Here is a 19663-nt window from a genome sequence, read left to right on the forward strand (position 1 = left end):
GTTGAATGTCTGCAGCATTTTAAAACTGCACCTCTGATGGTTCCATTGCAGTGTCTTTCCTCATCATTGGCAAACTTCTTAGCCTTCATTATTGTGATAGTGTTTTCCATTCATAGACCATCATCACCACCATCCAGGCATAGCATAAAAACGTGAAAGTACCCTGAGCCCATCAGGCTTTCTCAGCCACAATGGTGAACTCCGTGAGCTGGGAATTGAGATCTATAACCCCTTTGTGTGAGAAAAACAACATAAGCCTTTGAATGGTTCAGATTAAAATAAGCCAGGATTTAGCAGATTATTTTTGAACATAAATTACATGGGTTGTGTTAAGTAATAAGTTCCATTTATCTCCATGATTAGCTTTTAAGATTGCCAGAGTCATCTACAGATTAAACTACCTATTTTGATTTTGTTCTCCCTCCTGTCCATGCCTCTTCTAGCCTCGAGTTGATAGTTCCAGGTTCCTTGAATGAATCATGCTCCACAGACCAGTAAAACAGCACCATCTTCTTCCCCAGAGCTGTTGGCTCAGCAAGCAAGAAAGCCAAGCCCTTCCAGTTTAGGATACAGATCTGCAAATGTAACCAAAGTGGTTGACCAAGGGACAACTGTCAAACTTTATTTGGAGCTTTGGGCTGACTCAAAGCAGATTTTTAATGAGTGAAATGGCCCTAGAGAGAAGCCCTCTCTTGGATTCAAGAGTTTCATGGAGGGAACTTTTTTTTCCCTTTAGTTTTAGCAGTTATAAAAGCTTGTGGTTTTTTAAAGATTCAAGTTTTACAAGAGAGTAAAAAGATAAATCTCAGTCCCTCATTTTACTTCCCCAAGGGGAAGAAATTAGAAGTTTTTGTGTGTCCCCTCTCAAATATAATGTATATTCGGAATTTTCTTACACATACTATACACTGTAGCTTGGTTAGCATCACAAAATATATCGGGACTTGCCAGTGATGAAGCAAGGAAGCATGGATTAGAGTAACGTGTGCAGGGCAGCCCATCCAAGATCATGGTCGAGGAAATTCTTGGACCCTTAGGTCTCACCCTTCTATCTTACCTCTGGACAGTTTCCTCCCTTAGCCTGGGCACCATATATATATCGGTAATTTGCGCCTGTGTGTTAAGATCTAGCTTCAAAAAGTGTGTTCCTGAACGTGTATGAGTGCAGATGCTCGTAGATCAGTTAACACGCCTCTGTGAATCTGTCTTAGTTTATTATTTCTGTGTTATGTTTGTGTGTCAGGATCTCTGGATATGATTTGGTACATGTCACTCGTAGTGTGACGCTGTGTATCACGTTTGGCGTGTGTTCCTGGGTGTGTGAGTGCGCTGTCGTTATCTAGATGTTCCTATTTGACGTCAGTGTGTTTGAAGTAACCGTTGCGGTGTGTAGTAGTCCACGTCTGTGTATCTTTTCTGGGTCTCCTTCCCAGCTACCCCACTCACTGCATCCCATCATTCTTGAAGGATGGGCGGTTGTGGGGACACTGGCCCAGCTCCACTCCGGTTTTCCTGAGAGAACACGACAGGACTCCCAGTGTTCCCCGCGGCCGCCAGGGTACGCCGGAAAGGCTGTTGCGCATGCACATGTGTGCAGCTTGGGCGACGAGAACTTTGAGGTCGCCCTTTCTCTCGCGCGCGCTCTCTGGTGGCCTCGGAGGGCAACGATGACAAAACGAGAGGCGGGGCCGGTGGCGGCGGCGGAAGTGAAGTCACTTCCGGGCTGGGGTGTTTGTTTGGACTGGAGAAGGGAGGCGGCGGGCGAAGCGCGCGTCGAGCGGGGTAGCGGCGCTGCCTGTGGAGATCCGCGGAGGCCGACCGGATTCGTTGGCTGCCGTCCCCGCTGCCGTGCACTGGGTGAGGGGTTCTCTCGGGCGGAGCGGCGAGAAGGGTGCGGCGGCCCGGCGGTCGAGGGGCAGCACCTCGGCGACGGCTGAGGGGCCTAGAGGGTCCCCTGGGTTGTTGGCCACCAAGCCTGTATGGCCCCCATTGTTCCTTGCCTCTTCCAGCCGAGTCTGAGGGATGATCTTGGACCGACTTAGTCTCTTTCTTCTCTGAGAAATGGCCGTCGCTTTTTTCTCATTGTCATTATTATGGTTTGGATCTCGCAGCTCTCTATCCGGGTCCTCGGTGGCGCGCGAGGGTTGCCGGGATAGCACTTTCTCGCGTGCCCCCCCTCCCTCCAATCGCTTCACCCACCCTCCGATACCCTTTTCCCCTGCCCCCCCACTGCCGCCTCGGCAACAAAGCTCATTGTTTCTCCCCACTTTACGCCTGCGCGTCGCCACGCGCAGCCCGTACTTGCTGCGCTTGCGCGCTCCTCCAGAAGCCTGGGTGGGGGAAGAGAAAGGGGCGGAGGGACTGGCGGGCTGACGAGCGTCCTAGGGGAGCATTCTGTAACCGTCCACGAGCCTGTACCTTTGTGATGATCCCCTTTCTCCGGTTTCTTCGCCTTCCCCTGCCCCTTATTTTTAGTTACATTGTATTCCGTGCTCGGGATAGGAGGGCCTTTGGAGTACTGGCAGCTCCTACTCCAGGACTGTTTTGAACCAGATGAACCCATCCAATTCACATTCTTTTGATTTTGGTTACCTCACTTTTTAATTTCTACTACTGTGCTTATTCTCTCCCACCATCAAAAATATATGGCTTGTGGTAAAGTTGTTTGTTTCAAAACATTTGTTGAAGCAGTCAGCAATGGTATTCTCTAGTAACTGCAAAAGGTGGCCTTTTCTGCTTCCTTTTGTTGTCTTATTTTCCCTGATTTTGCAACCCCATCATCTCACAGAAACCTCAAACTCTAGAAAGAATTTGGCTTCCAGTATGCCGTGGGATGAGGTCTAACAGCTGACAGCTTTTGACATTTCAACAGAAGACAAATTCCCATTTTGCATGTGCTGGCTAATCTTGTTAACCTGATAGCATAATTTGTCACAGTTTGGCTTTGAGCAGTTGGTCGGGTGTTGGTCTGCCTTTGAAATTTCGTGGGCTGCAGGTTATGTTTGCAAATAAGGGTCTCAGGGTTTTTAATGAGATTCCCAGTGTTTGCTGTTTTGTGCTTCTGTTTCCAGTTTGTGAGAGGATATTTGGGGCAAATTAGTCTGTTTATATTACTTGTTAATTGTGAACTTGAACAGAACTTAATTTTTTTCACAAATAAGTGTCTATGATAAGGTAACTCTCCCAAAAGTATAGCCTCCTTATCTGTTTCTTTCAGGGATGGGAGCTAAGTGAGTTTCATATTTATTATTAACCTGTGAAATAGGCAGGGTGAGTTTTTTTTTAATACAAATTTTTAAATATTTATTTATTTATTTTTGGCTGTGTTGGGTCTTCGTTGCTGTGCGCGGGCTTTCTCTAGTTGCCACGAGTGGAGGCTACTCTTTGTTGCGCTGTGCAGGCTTCAGTAGTTGTGGCTCGCGGGCTCCAGAGCGCAGGCTCAGTAGTTGTGGCTCACGGGCTTAGTTGCTTCGCAGCATGTGGGATCTTCCCGGACCAGGGCTTGAATCCCTGTCCCCTGCATTGGCAGGCGGATTCTTAACCATTGTGCCACCAGGGAAGCCCTGGGCAGAGTAAGTTTTATCCTGCCCATTTTGAAATCGGGAAAATAGAAACTTGAGAGATTATTTTATTAGGCACATATTTCCATAGCACTTAGTAATGCCAGGCATTGTTCGAAGTGCTTTTAGAAGTATTTAATCTTTAATGTCTGTAGGCAGTTAAGTACCACTGTAAAATGAAGATTATAAATGAAAAATGTGAAGTAACTTGCCCAATGTTACATAGCTAATAAAAGCTGGAATTCAAATCCAAATACTCCAGAGATTATGTGCTCTTAACCACTATAGTGTGTTGCCTGGGATTTAGTAGCATATCCAAGGTCCTCTAGGTGGTTAGTGGCATATCTGGGACTTGAATCCAGTGCAAGGTTAAAGTTGTCCAAGGTTGTTGTCTTTGTGATCTGGATCACCCTGTTGCACAGATACATTAATAGTTTGTATATGTTACCGCCTGAGGTTCAGTTCCAATAACTCAATCTTTTTTCTTAATGTCCTCATCGTTTAGAGTGGTGCTGTCCAGTAAGATAGCTACTAAGCACATGTCTGCTGAGCACCTGAAATGTAGCAAGTGCAACTGAAGAACTAAAATTTTAATTGTATTGAATTAAAATTAAATTTAAATAGCCACATGAACCTGGTGGCTACCACATTGGATAGTGTGGGTTTATTTGAATTGCCTTTGCTTTTTATTTTTTGTATCAGTTTTTATAAATAAGGATGGTATTTCTGATGTGCTTTGAGCTTTTATTTATCGGCAGTGTTGAGCCATCCTTACTCTGACCTGATCACCCTGGTTACACTACAGTTGAGATTAGGGTTATACTCTTAGGGACTTTTCTGTGACATTGTTTCACTCCTACAGATGTTTGGACCTATTATTTTTATTTATACAAATTTATATTTGCTCTAAGTGTTTAATAATACTATTATGTGCCAGGCTGTCTGCCTAGGTACAGATGGGGAACCTGAAACACAGAGAGGTTAAATAACTTGCCCATCGTCACATAGCTAGAAAGGTAGCCTGGTTCCAGAGCCCCTTTTTTGTTTTTTTAATTTTTAATTTTATTTTTATTTGTTTATTTTTGGTTGCGTTGGATCTTCGTTGCTGCGCGCGGGCTTTCTCTAGTTGCGGTGAGAGGGGACTACTCTTCCGTTGTGGTGCGCAGGCTTCTCATTGCAGTGGATTCTTTTGTTGCAGAGCACAGGCTCTAGGTACGCGGGCGCAGTAGTTGTGGCACACAGGCTCTAGACCGCAGGGTCAGTAGTTGTGGCGCACGGGCTTAGTTGCTGTGAGGCATGTGGGATCTTCCTGGACCAGTGATTGAACCCCGTGTCCCCTGCTTGGCAGGTGGATTGTTAACTACTGCACCAGCAGGGAAATCCCAGAGCCTATGCTTTTAATCATTCCTTTATACTGCCAAACGTTAAAATATTCAGCGCTGCTCACAGACTTCTGAATTAAATACAGAGGCTGATGCAGAAATTTCTTTATCTTCTCTAACTAAAATACATACGTATACAATATATATGTGTACAAATAAGGTTAAGGAGTCTACTGTAGTTCAAAGTAGAGTCCAGTGGAATAAGAAAAGGTGTTATGTCTGTGGGGTCAGGTTTTTGATTTTGTTGGGTTTTGGGTTTTTTTGGCCATGCCACGGGATCTTAGTTCCCTGACCAGGGATCAAACCCAGGCCCCCAGCAGTGGAACCCCGGAATCCTAACCACTGGATCACCAGGGAATTCCCTGTGGAGTCAGTTTAATGAAAGAAGTGGAAAGAGAATCCTGTTTGAATTTTAATGAGAATTTTTTTTTGAAGAGTTAATGTTTTTATGTTTTTATTCCAGTTTTATTGAGATATAATTGAAATATAGCACTGTATAAGTTTAAGGTATACAGTATAATGATTTGATTTACATATATCATGAAGTGTTCAATGAGAATTCTTAAGTAGGGGGAGACTTTCTAAAATTTAAAAGATTTCCACATTTTAAAATTTTGTAGGGACTATGAAAGGATGGACACTGCTGGAAACCAGTATGTGTAAGAGGCATTTCAGAAGGGAACAAACAGCTGAAGTAAAGAGTTTGTAGATTTAAAGTGCCAGGCATCAGAAAAAACAGCTCTCACCTAACCAGAATCTGGCAAAATCTCTGAATTTAGGTGTTAGGCTCTCATATTAGGCGTGATGTAAACAGCATGTTTACAAAAGAAAGAAAATTCATTTTCTACAATAGTGAAAGTTGGAATATTCATAGGTTATTGATAGAAAGGACAAGTCTAAATCTGTCCTACTTAATATTACTGTTCAAATATGAAAGCAAAAGACAGTTTCAGACATGAAGTAGCTTAGAAATTTGTATCCCCAGGTAACCTTTTGAAGAAATATTAAGGCAAAACAAAGATGTCAAGTTAGGGGAAGGTGATTCTTTATATATATAATCTAAGGGAAAACCTAATAGTGTAGATCTAACAGTGCTAAATTATTTCTACAAAACTCAGGATATGGGGTGGGGAGAGGAAGTGGGTAAGTAAAATCATTCTAAAGGTCTTGCTTTGTCTGGGAGCAGGGATTGGGTTGGATATATTGAAGAAGGTAAAGCATTCTAAATGTCTTGAGTTGGTTTGAGGGTGTATAGAGTATTTTTTTTAATTGATAGGAAACTGTTCAAACTAATTTCACAATAGATATAAGTCAAATCATTGTGCTGTACACCTTAAACTTATACAGTGCTGTATGTCAGTTATATCTCTAAACTGGGGGAAAAAAAACCAACTGAAATTCCACAGTAGTTTGTAAGTTACAGAAAATAAATCAAGTATTTTTTTAAAAATCTGCTTAAAATAGGAAAGTAAACATTACAGGAATAGAATGTAAAAAGAAACTATAAGAAAGCTAAATATGAAGTTACGATGAAAGACAATACCAAGCATCAGTTACCAAAAATGTTAATTCCCTGTGAGACAGATCCTCAGACTGGGTCAAGTAATCTAGCTGTTATAGTAGAGGACTTGAATATATCACTTTCAGAATTTAACAGGTAAAGTTTTAAAAAAAGAAAAAAAAGATCAGCCTAATATATATGCATCATTTTTTATGTAAGAAATAGAAATCACAACAACAAGGTCCTAATGTATAGCACAGGGAACTGTATTCAATATCTGTGATAAACCATAATGGAAAAGAATGTAAAAAAAGAATGTGTATATGTGTATAACTGAGTCACTTTGCTGTACAGCAGAGATTGGTACAACGTTGTAAATCAACTATACTTCAATTTTAAAAATTGAAAAAAGAAAAGAAAAGACATGGAAGTCACACATTTTTCTCTTTAGGCCCAAGGAACATTTTACAAAAATCATTAGTTGTCTACAAACAAAACTGTAATAAATTCCCAAAAGTGAAGGTTTTCTGGCTGCATTTTATAACATAATAAAACTAGAAATCAGGCATCAAAAGGTAACCAAAAGAACCTTAACCACTTGGAAATTAAGAACATTTTTCTGAATAATCTCTGGCTTATTATAAATTAAATAATTTGTAGTTACCTAAGGTTGGTAACTGTATTCTGTATTAAAATTTCTAGGGAAAATTCATAGATATAAAATTTTTATTTGTGAAAGGTTGAAAATAAACATTTGTCAACTTGAAAAACAAAGAGCAACAAATTGAAGTTATGTAAAAAGGAAGGGAAAAATAATGTGAGAAAAGTAAAATAAACAAAAAATAAGTAGAAAAGATCAATAAAACCAAAAGCAGGAGTTTTGTTTATTAAAGTTGAATTTTTAAATAGGTAATCCATTCCCAAAAATAGATACAAAAAATATCCTTAGCCATCTAGTTCTCCTCCCTGTAGGTAACCAGTATTTTCAGTTTTGTTTTTAGCAGCTCTTACTGAGCTATAGTTCACGTACCATGCAATTCATCCATTTGAAGTGTATAGTAGAGTAGTTTTTAGTATACTGCCAGAGTTGTGCATCGATCACCACAGTCAATTTTAGAACATTTTCATTACCCCAAAAAGAAATCTTGTACCCATCATCTGTCATACAATATGTGTTCCTTGGTGACTAGCTTCTTTCATTTAGCATATTTTCAGTATTCATCCATTTATCAACTGGTGGACCTTCGGGTTGTGTTGTATCCACTTTTTGGCTGTTAAGAATTACTTAATAAGAATTAAGAATTACTGCTATGAACATTTGTGTGTATAAGTTTTTATGTAGACATATTTTTATTTCTCTTGGGTATATACCTAGGAGTGGAATTGCTGAGTTATAAGGTAATTCCGTGTTTAATCTTTTGGGGAACTGCCAGACTGTTTTGCAGAGCAGCTTCACCATTTTAACATTCCCACTGGCAGTGAATGAGCATTCCATTTCTCCACATTTTCACTAATATAAAGTGGTATCTTGTGGTTTTGATTTGCATTTTCCCTGATGGTTAAGGATGTTGAGCATCTTTTCGTGTGTTTATTGGCCTTTGGAGAACTGTCTATTCAGATCCTTTGCGCATTTTTAAATTGGTTGTTTAGGGACTTCCCTGGCGGTCCAGTGGTTAGGACTTCGCCTTCCGTTGGGGGGGTGGGGCGGGGTGCGAGTTCGATCCCTGGGTAGGGAGCTAAGATCCCACATGCCTCTTGGCCAAAAAACCAAAACATAGAACAGAAGCGATATTGTAACAAATTCAATAAAGACTTTAAAAAATGGTCCATGTCAAAAAAAAATCTTAAATTGGTTGGTTGTCCTTTTATTATTGAGTTGTAATAGTTCTTTATATATTCTAGATACAGTTCCCTTATCAGATACAATTTGCTTCTCAGTTTGTTTTCTGTCTTTCTAGAGATTCTATGCATTTGCAAATTGTGAACACACACACCCTTCTTTTATATATATGAAGAGTTTATTACACTTGCTGTTCTGCAAATTGCAAAGTTGGAATTTTTTTTTCCTACGATAAATCCCTGGTAGGCCTAATCGAGGAAAAGAGGAACATAGTCAAATTAGCTATGAAATAGGAGAAATTAGATAGTTTCTATTATAACAAAATTGAAATTATGGAGAAATAAAATTTTAGTGAAATAAAAATTACCATAGTTAACCAGAGAGGTAGAAGACCTGAATAGACAAAACAAGAAAAACAAAATTAAAGGTTGTTAATAATGTACTAGTTTAAAAAGTACCAAACCCTTATAATTTTAGATTCATTTGTCTTCAGGGATCCCATAATTCTTGTTATTCAAATGATTCCTTAATATAAGGATGGGAAGTTTCTAGTTCATTTGTTTGAAAACTATTTTCTGTAGAGTTCTAGTAGTCTGGGTTTGCAGTTATTTTCTTTCAGTGTGGTCTTTTGCTTTTCATTATTATTGTTGAAAAGCAGCTGGTTTTTCTCATTCTTTTTTGAAAATAATGTCTTTTTGGGTTTTAGAATTCCCTTTGATACTCTGCAGTTTGACTATAATGTATAATATATCTTGCTTTTTATTTATCTTACTTTGAGATTCTTGGGCTCCTTAAACATGTTGGTTGATTGCTTTCATCAAATATGCAATATTCATATCCTGCCTCTGCCCTATGTTTCTTCTTTTCTTCTTCAGGAATTTGATAGTTGTCACTCTGCCCTCTACATTGTTTGAACACTCTTTTGTATGTTCTATCTTTTTATCTTTTTGCTGTTTTCTGGATACTTTCTTTTGTTTTCCAATTCTATTGTATCAAATCTGCTGCCAGACTTATTACATTTTTGTTTATGTTGTGATTTCTGTATATCTAGAAGTTTTATTTGGCTCTTTTCCAAATCTACTATGCACTTTTTATATTTTGCTGTTTTCTGAAGATATTTTCAAGCTTGATATGTAATGATCATTTTTGTCATCTGCCACATGGGTCTGGTTATGCTTTCTATAAATTGCACTGATTCTTGCGTGTTGTATCTTGCTTTTTCCTTCTGGATTTAGTTATCTTTCATTTTGAACTCTTCATTGGCCTTGAAAAATCATTTTTGGAGGTCCTTAAGGCCTAGCATGAAGATGCCTTCCTCCCAAGTAGTTTTACATTTGCTTTTGCCAGGCACTGGCACTAGGGACACTACCAAGTCAGGACCACTTCATACTCATTTCATGACTTGGGATGTTCTGGACCTCCCAGGTGATAAATTTATTCCTCTTATCCACAGGAGGACCAACCACAGTCACAGTGTCTGTGTTCCTTTCCACCTTTTCCTTTTGATTTGCTTGGTGGGGAGTGGGAGTTGCTTTTGGTTCACCCTTACCCTGAGCCTATAGCCCTTTAGGGTCCCAGCATAGAGTGGGGAGGATCTTCTCTTCAGTTTTCCACCTTGACCTTTATGCCTTTTGCCCCATGAAGCATCCAAGGTCAACCCAAAGAAGGCTAATGGGCAAAAGTCCTCAGTGCGAAGGCAGCTTCAGTGTTTAAAAGTTCCACTTTGCTCTCTGAATTCCCACTTTACTTACTCTTTAACACTTTAGTGCTTTTAAGTGTTTCTTTAAGACTATGGCATCCAACACTTTCAGTTTTCAATGGAAAGACTGGTCCAAATAATCTAGCCCACCATTATTGGTAAAATGAAGTCCTGATTCATTTATGTTTTAAGGAATTAAAACAATTCCAAGTAAACGGATGTACCATCTTCCTGGCCAGAAGGCTTAATATAAAAACATGATCCTGATTAAGCTGCAAATTTTTAATAAAATTCCAGTCAGACTCTTATGGAAAAATTATTCTAAAGTTCGTATGAAGAATAAAAGTGCAAGATTTCCCCCCCCAAAGAAAGTTGAGAAGGGAGTTGTGCTACTACGTATTTAAACTTACTGAAAGGCTCCTGTAATCAAAAGAGTAAAATACTGTGCTGAAATATTTGAGGATGAAAGGTCGTAATGTCTGCAACTTATCAGATGGTTAAGCAAAAAAATTGTATAGAGAAAACAACTGTGGCAAAATGTTAACAGTTGATGAATCTAGATGAAAGGTACAAATGTTCATTGTACTATTATTATGACTTTTTTGTAAGTCTAAAATTCTTCAAAATAAAAGTTGGGGATAAAACAGTATACATACAATACACCATCATGGAACAAAGAATCTAGAAACCGTGTAAGTGGGAATTTGATTATGATAAACATCAGGAACAAGCTTTCATTAAATAATGATGAATGATGTGTTCATGTGGAAAAATATAGATCTTTCACATCATACTCAAAGAAATGCTCACATGAGTTAAAGATTTAAATGTAAAAAAAAGAAACTATAAAAATACTGAGAGAAAATAAAGGAAATATAACCTCAAGGTAGGAAAAGACTTACTAAGCAAGGTAAGCATATCCCAGGAGCTGTAGAGGAAAACATTCTTTTTAAGCCCATCTGTTTGCAAAAGTAAAATGCTATGTTGCTTATATAGAGAACTGTTGACGATGCAGAGAAATGGGAGCACTCAGTGTATTATAGGAATGTACATTACCATAATATTTTTGGCAAATAATCTGTCTTCTCTTAAAGCTACAAGTGCACACGGCCTTTGACCCAGTTATTCCCACTTACCAGAATGTATCCCACAGAAAGCTCAAATAGAAAAAGATATGTGTACAAGGGTGATCAAAGCACGATTGTTTGTAATGAAAAAACTGGAAATGTAAATGCATTAAAGGGGGAATTGTTGAGTAATTGGTGCTGTATCAAGTAAAAAGTAAAGTGTACTTCTACATGTTGACTAGTAAGGATATTTCATGTAATATATTTAGCATGATTCTGTAAAATATATAAATCCTTTATGTGTGTTTCTATAAGCAAAGAGATATGAAAGGGCACATACTAAGCTGTTAACATTGATTACCTCTGAGTAGGATTGGAGATCAAAAGGAAAAAACTTACATACACTTAGGACCTGTTTGTACATTTAACTTCTTTTTTTTTTTTTTTTTTGCTGTGTTGGGTCTTCGTTGCTGTGCGCGGCTTATTGTCATGGCTTCTCTTGTTGCAGAGCATGGGCTCTAGGTGCGCAGGCTCAGCAGTTGTGGCACATGGGCTTAGTTGCTCCGTGGCATGTGGGATCCTCCTGGGCCAGGGCTCAAACCCATGTCCCCTGCATTGGCAGGCAGATTCTTAACCACTGCGCCACCAGGGAAGCCCTAACTCTTTTTTTTAAGTAGGGTGTACTTTGTGTATGTACATTTCTTTCACTTTAATGCTTCCTTTTCCAACAAAATTTCCTAACTATGTACAAAATTTTTTTTTTTAAAGGGAATGCTATTTATTTATTTATTTATTTATTTTATTATTTATGGCTGTGTTGGGTCTTCGTTTCTGTGTGAAGGCTTTCTCTAGTTGCGGCAAGCGGGGGCCACTCTTCATCGTGGTGCGCGGGCCTCTCACTATCGCGGCCTCTCTTGTTGCGGAGCACAGGCTCCAGACGCGCAGGCTCAGTAGTTGTGGCTCACGGGCCTAGTTGCTCCGCGGCATGTGGGATCTTCCCAGACCAGGGCTCGAGCCCGTGTCCCCTGCATTGGCAGGCAGACTCTCAACCACTGCGCCACCAGGGAAGCCCAAAATTTTTTAAATGATCATTGAAAACACTGTAAGATGATACATTGCTGTTTTACTATTCTGTAGTTTTTGTTTAGGAAAATTTTAACTATATGTACTCTAACAACTACTAGATATTTAATATTAGTAATTTAATATAGTTTGTTCTGAGTCAGTATTACTGTGTTATTTTAAAAATCCTTTTATGAGAGTAAGGCTAAAAAATTATTTGAATTACATTTTCTGATAATTTTAGGATTTTAAAGCATAATAAACATTATTTGAAGTAAATATGAACATTAAAAAATTGGGGGGAAATTATTGGCTTTCTCACTTCATTTCTGCCAGTTTTAAAGTGGTTTGGATTGAAGCATGAACAAAGATAAGATAGCAACAGATTGGTATGGTTTAATTACCAGATTTTTTTTTTAAACTGTATTTGTCGAGTTATTATCTACATTGTGCCCTCAGACATCACTCAAGCAAATTAGGTGCTTCTGTTGTATTTCCAGTAGTTACTCTTTTAGTTTTGGTTTGTTTTGTTCTAGAGAAAAACTTTTTCTCAGCCAGAAGAGACTAATATATATAGATTTGAGCTCATTGACTCTTGGAGTCTTGAAGCTGCTTCTTTTGGGCTGCCTCTGAATGGGATGATGATACACCCCAGCAATACACCTTTCACTATATATTTTTTTGGTGGTTTTCCTAGTGGTTACCCTGGGAATTACAACTAACATCTTAGTTTGTAACAAGTATGAACTAAAAACAATTTAGTTTCATATAGAGAAAAAGAGGAGTTATAAAGCAAAAAATACATTATTAGTGACTTTTGTATTTACCTATGTAGTTACCATGGTTGTTTATTTCTTTGGATGAATTCAAGTTAATGCTAGTATTCTTTTGTTTCAACGTGAAGGACTCACTTTAGCTTTTCCTATAGGACAGGTCTATTGGTGATGAATAAGCTCTCACTTTTTTACTTACCTGGGAATGTCTTAGTTTTTTTTTTTAGTCACTTTGTATATGTTTTCCTACTGCCTTCTGGCCTCTGGTTTCTGATGTGAAATCAGCTATTAATCTTATTTTGAAGATGCTCTCTTTGACTTTCAGTAACTTGATTACAGTTTGTCTTGGTGTGGATTGCTTTGAGTTTATCCTGCTTGGAGTTTGTTGAGCTTCTTGGATGTGTAGACTAACATAGATTTCATCAAGTTGGAGGAGTTTGGGGCCATTATTTCTTCAAATACTCTTTCTCTTCTCCTTCTGAGACTCCCACTATGCATATGTTGGTACATGTAGTGGTGTCCTACTGGTCTCTGAGGTTCTGTTCATTTTTCTTCATTATTTTCTCTTTCTGTTTCTCAGACTGAATAATCTCAGTTGACTTACCAAGTTTGCTTATTCTTTCCCTGCTCAAATCTGCTATAAACCCTCAAGTAGAATTTTCACTTATTGTACTTTTCATCTCCAGAATTTCTACTTGGCTTCTTTTTTTAATTTGTCTCTATTGATATTTGCTATTTGATGATGATATTTGCTATTTTTGTGGTTTCCTTTAGTTCTTTGTACATGGTTTCCTTTGGCTCTCTGGACATTTAAAACACCTGATTTAGACGTCTTTGCCTAATAAACCTAATGTCTGGGCTTCCTCAGGGACACTTCCTATTAATTTCTTTTTTTCCTGTTTATAGGCCATACTATCTTATTTTTTTGCATGCCTCATAATTTTTGTTGAAAACTGAACATTGTGACTATTATATGGCAACTCTGGAAATCATATTCTCCCCTCTCCCCAGGGTGGTTGTTCTGCTTGTTCTGTTGTTTGTTTAGTGACCTTTCTGAAATAATTTTGTAGAAGCTTGTATTATTTTTTGTGTGGCCATTGAAGTCTGTCCCATTAGCTTAGTTGTCAGCTAGTTCTTTTCTTTTTTTTTTTTAATTTATTTATTTTTAATTAATTTAGTTTTGGCTGCATTGGGTCTTCGTTGCTGCACCGCAGGCTTTCTCCAGTTGCAGCGAGCGGGGGCTACTCTTCATTGCGGTGCGCGGACTTCTCATTGCGGTGGCTTCTCTTGTTGTGGAGCACAGGCTCTAGGTGTGTGGGCTTCAGTAGTTGTGGCTTGCAGGCTCTAGAGCACAGGCTCAGTAGTTGTGGTGCACGGCTTAGTTGCTCCGCGGCATGTGGGATCTTCCCGGACCAGGGATCAAACCCGTGTCCCCTGCATTGGCAGGCAGATTCTTAACCACTGCGCCACCAGGGAAGTCCCAGCTAGTTATTTTCAAGAGATGTCCTTTAATACCCCTAAGCAAAAAATAAAACTCTCCCAGTCTTGGCAGATGGGCTTTTGTGTATGCTCAGGTACACCTTTAACACTCGGGCAGTTTACAGCTCTTTCTTATGTGCAGAGCCTGAAGCCTGAAAAGTGTAGGGCCTTGTTAGGTCTTTTCTGAGCGTGCTGCCAGCACTGGGCATGCCCATGGCCTTTTAGGTTTCCCAGAATATGCAGGAGCTTTTCAAAGCCTTTATTCCCAAAGCATCTCCTTCACCAGCCTTTCCTCCCAAGCTTTTTGCCCCAACTGTTATTCTTTGCAGGCATTGGCTACTACATTTGCCTTTAACTGCTTTTGACAAATGCCAATTTAAAATTGTAAATTTTATGGTATTTGAACTATATACTCATTTTTTAAAACAGCAAAACACACGACACAATCTAAAGAGTGTGGTCTAAGAAGGATCAAGAACAGGTCATAGAAGAAAATTTAAAATCTGATACAATACCTTATATTAGAACACCTTGTACTCAGTAATTGTAGGTCTGTCAACGTTCTGAAAGTAAATGATCCTTACCCCTCTGGCTTTTCACTTGGCTAGCTGTATCAGAAATCTGGTCAGCAGTTGTTCCTTCCTCAGCTATCTTAAGGTGTAAGATTAGTGCCCAGGCTCCAGTTGATTTTTACTGGTTCCAGTTATGATTTGTTTCCCAAATATTACTTGACAGCGAAATTTCATTTACTGTCCTTCATAGACTCTTTCACTGGGATCTATACCAAAGCCACGGGTTGTTTGATGAGGTGATAATTGGCATAAAGCTGACCTAGAGACATGTCAAATGCAGGGATTGGGCCCTTTAGGCTAAGCACTATTTATATTTTATTTGTTACTGGTTGGCATCAAACAAGGAGGGAGGGAGTCCCTTGAGATTCTCAGACTATAGAATTTGCTGATGCAGATTTTTCATTGTTTCATTGTTATGCTCGTGAAATGTATGGAGAACACTTTTTTCTTTAAAAAAAATTGCATTTATATATAGATAATACTTTAGTCACCTGAAGCACATTCAAACACAAGTTAGTATTTCTAGTACATGTCTCACACGTATAATTGCTACTTAACTAATCAATTCTACTTGAATATCCTGTACTCTGTGCTAAACATGATTTTTATTTGCTGTTTTTAACTAAAGATATAAGTCACTTATTAATATTGTGGTCTTCTGAAATGTAGGATTTAATGGGTACGAGTTGGGACAGGACACATGTTGGGAAAATAATAATGTAAAGCTGTTATAAATTGGGGTGTCTTTGAACATAGTTTAACGATCAGTTCATATGCAGAGTAAACAAAGTTCCATCCAGTTGCAAAGCAGAATTGACCCCCTGCTTTTCATAATATTTGAGTCTAATCTAAAACGTAATTTGTTTAAAGATGAGCATATAAATGTTTGGTAGCCTTGACATATAAGAATGAGTAATTTTCTTTAGAGGAACTGATTGCTCTCTAGTCGAAACTTGTTATCAAAATAAGGGGGTTTATTTAATCCAAGATTAATGATAAATAAAAATATCAAAGATATCCATCATCTGTTTTCTGTCATGTCTGCTTTCACAGTGCTTCACTTTCTTTTTTTTTTTTTTTTGTGCTTCACTTTCTTAACCCACATCATGTTTTCTTTCTACCCACAGCCTAGCACATAAATCTCTGTCTCTGCCTTTCTTTCATATACATACAACAATGAATAAGTAAGGCAGAAGTTCTCAGTATTTTTAATTCAGGACTTACTAACAATTGAAAATGCTACCACCATGATGACTGTTGTCATTAGTATTCAGTCTTGGGGGAAATGCATATGTGTGCCAGGATAGGACCCCCTACCACAGCTTAGAGACTAAATTCATGTTATATGAACAGCTATAAGTTTTATTATACTTAGGTCTTCCTAAGGATAAGTCCATAAAATGAATGTAAAGGGCCAGGCAACATACATAGAGCAAGTCTTTCCCTGAACCTTACCCAAAGAAAAAAACTATTTCTAGTAGGAGATTTTAGTTTTAGTATTTTATTTGATTATAAGTTTGAGTAAGAAGGCCTGAAGAAGTTTTTTTTTTTTTTTTTAACTCTATTAGGTATGCTATTTCCTTCCTTTGGCACAAGCCACACTAATGTTTGGATTTATGTACAAGTGACTCTTGCTTTATGTAAACCCATTTTTTAGCAATTTCAGAGTCAGTGAATTGGTAGACTATTGTAGAATCTGAAACTTTATGCTTCGAACTTTTAGCCTGCAACATATCAGCTAGGTTAGATCATGTTATCACCTATTAAGTAGAGTATAAGAAACCAGATCTACTGTATGAGATTAGATGCCTGATACTTACTGTACAGTGGGAAAATCCAGACATGGAGGAACTCAACATGGACCCAAAGATAAAGCAAATAGAGAATGGGCTATGAAGTCGAGAGAGCCAGAGCTATACCTCGCGACTAAGGAACTAGGAGTTATTAAAAGTTTGTTAGTTTTCACTTCCAGTCTCTGGGCTTTTTAATAACAATTTTAAAAAGTAGAATTTGCTTTTCATAAAGTCTCTTGATGACTTAAGTCTTCCAAACCATGCTTGTTTTATAAAGCACAGAATATCCAATTAAAACAAAAATTGGATGGTTTGGGGATTCCATTTAAGCAATTGATTGCCTTTGTTTACTGTTATTAGCAAACATTAGATGAATCTAGGCTATTCTCAGCTATTTCTTAAACATTAAAATCATTTAGGAGAAAAACAAAGCTTTCCAATTACTGTGTTTATCATGTGCATTAATATATCATGTACATCTAATACCTAATCACGATGGCTGGTAATAATAGATGCTCACTAAGAACTGAAAGAATGACTGACTAGATTAACTGTACTGTGCTTCTTTTAAGGTTAAAAACTATATCTAACACCAACCATGAAAGATCCAAGTCGCAGCAGTACTAGCCCAAGCATCATCAATGAAGATGTGATTATTAACGGTCATTCTCATGAAGATGACAATCCATTTGCAGAGTACATGTGGATGGAAAATGAAGAGGAATTCAACAGACAAGTTAGTTTTGTGTATAAACATGCTCTTTTATTGTAGCCTATGACAGCCGTCAAATAATATAAATGTACTTTTCCGTGAAATGCGTTTTTCACCTGGTCCCTTATATATGAAATAGATGGATTTATGTGCCACCACTCCTATTTTAGTTGGATGCTGATTACTACCAGGTTTAACTGCTCATTGAAATAACCTAAGTAGCTTTTTTCGGGGTCCCACCCAGAGATTCTGATTCAGAAGGATTTAGGGTGGAGCCTGGGAAATGTGTTTTTTAAAAGCTCCCAGGTGGTTCCAGTGAGCAATTAGGTTTGGAAACCACTACCTTACACCAGTCAGATTGTTCTATTGCAGTGAAAGTCAAGAGAGCCAGAATCAGGAGCAGATAGGCACAGGTACTGGGGTACAGATTGTACTGTTTTTCATGTAAGGTTCTCATTCTGATCAGCCTCAAAATCTGACACCACTGTTCTTTTTAGAGAACTCTCATACATTGATAGATGTCTTTTATTCCCATATTTCTGGTACCTGTTTCTACCTTTCATCTAGTTTCTCTCTGATCCTGGCTTTGATAATTAGTAGCCAGCTTGATTTCACCATATCCAGTTATATATATTCAAGAGTAAAGCAATGTAGTCTTATTTCAGTGAGAATGTTTAGTTGCTGACCCTACCCTCCAAATAATTTTTTTTTTTTTTTTTTTTAATTTTGGCTGCGTTGGGTCTTCGTTGCTGCATGAGGGCTTTTTCTAGTTGCGGTGAGCGGGGGCTACTCTTCATTGTGGTGCGCGGGCTTCTCATTGAGGTGGCTTCTCCTGTTGCGGAGCATGGGCTCTAGGTGTGCGGACTTCAGTAGTTGTGGTGCGAGGGCTCAGTAGTTGTGGCTCTCGGGCTCTAGAGTGCAGGCTTAGTAGTTGTGGCGCACAGGCTTAGTTGCTCCGCAGCACGTGGGATCTTCCCGGACCAGGGCTCGAACCCGTGTCCCCTGCATTGTTGGCAGGTGGATTCTTAACCACTGTGCCACCAGGGAAGTCCTACCCAAAGATTTTTTCTTCCAGTCATTTTTGAGTCGGTTTAGGGTTTGTATAGTTTTAGAAGTATCATAGGTAATTCTGATACACATTCCTCCATGAGAACACTTCTTTGTTACTTCTTCCCCGCCACCCTCAGTGGAAAAAAAAGAATATTCTGCTGTGACAAGTAAAGACATAGGAAAACCCTAAACAGATCTTTCCAGGTCTTTTGGAAAAGATTATTTTTTCCTTAGCACAGAAGCAAAGGAGGAAGGTATGACGTTATGTTTTTAAATGGTTTAGTTCAAGATTCTTTAAGCCTTTTCTAGTGATGTCATCTTACCAAGTATGCTATAAATTACCCTTTATTTATTATAAATCCAGATAGAAGAGGAGTTATGGGAAGAAGAATTTATTGAACGCTGTTTCCAAGAAATGCTGGAAGAAGAAGAGGAACATGAGTGGTTTATTCCAGCTCGAGATCTCCCACAAACTATGGACCAAATCCAAGACCAATTTAATGACCTTGTTATCAGTGATGGCTCTTCCCTGGAAGATCTTGTGGTAAAGAGTTATTTTTTCATCTTTTTAAAACCTAGCTCATCTTTCCCATAAGTGGAAAAGCTAGCAACCATCTGTTTAAGAAGAGTTCTACATCTCTTCCCCTTCAGAAATTCTGCTGCTTCTTACTATGGAAGCAGAGGCCTCCTGGTCTCACTTATGATAAGGAGTGACTTCTGGCAACACTCTGAAGCTAGTCTGAGACTACTAACAGACTTCTTGCCACTGCTTTTAGTTATGATAACTATGTTGCCCTAGGAAATGTCTTAAAGCATTAATTCAAAAGGGAGTACACAGGATGTTCATGTGACTTGCCTATGCAAAAGTAGCTTGATGGAGAGGTTTTGCTCTTTAATTGTCTTAAATATTTGGTGAAATTACAAATTTTTTCTGAAAGATAAAATTTGAGATTTTTTTTCCTGACCCAGGATTTTCATTGAGTTACCCTAACTCCATTTGGAACTGTGATAAGGACTTTTACAAGCTCTTGGCAGAAAAGGAACACAAATCTTTTTATATTTTTAGTTATTCTCAGTGTCTCATTGCTGATGGTTTATTTGTAGTGAAAAGTTTTTTCAGGAATTTTGATAACTAAGCATCAGTACTAGAGTAAAACCTAATGATTCCTGTGC

General features: G+C 38.5%; 1 protein-coding gene across 1 annotated transcript; it reads left to right on the plus strand.

Annotated features, from left to right (window-relative positions):
- The first annotated feature begins 1715 nt into the window (after positions 1–1715).
- On the plus strand, positions 1716–19085 carry PAIP2 (poly(A) binding protein interacting protein 2). Its single transcript, XM_061188972.1, has 3 exons — positions 1716–1857; positions 17301–17464; positions 18855–19085. The coding sequence occupies exons 2-3, from the start codon at positions 17327–17329 to the stop codon at positions 19083–19085; spliced, it is 369 nt and encodes a 122-aa protein (XP_061044955.1). The 5' UTR covers positions 1716–1857; positions 17301–17326.
- The last annotated feature ends 578 nt before the right edge of the window (positions 19086–19663 follow it).

This window comes from Eubalaena glacialis, chromosome 4 (genome assembly GCF_028564815.1).
Source record: "Eubalaena glacialis isolate mEubGla1 chromosome 4, mEubGla1.1.hap2.+ XY, whole genome shotgun sequence".
Taxonomy (NCBI): Eukaryota; Metazoa; Chordata; class Mammalia; order Artiodactyla; family Balaenidae; genus Eubalaena; species Eubalaena glacialis.

Bases quoted from the DNA above. Each gene is read 5' to 3' on its own strand.
- PAIP2 (XM_061188972.1), top strand. From the start codon at position 17,327: ATGAAAGATCCAAGTCGCAGCAGTACTAGCCCAAGCATCATCAATGAA. The intron at 17,465-18,854 runs GTTAGTTTTGTG...TTATAAATCCAG, and splicing joins AAGAGGAATTCAACAGACAA to ATAGAAGAGGAGTTATGGGA.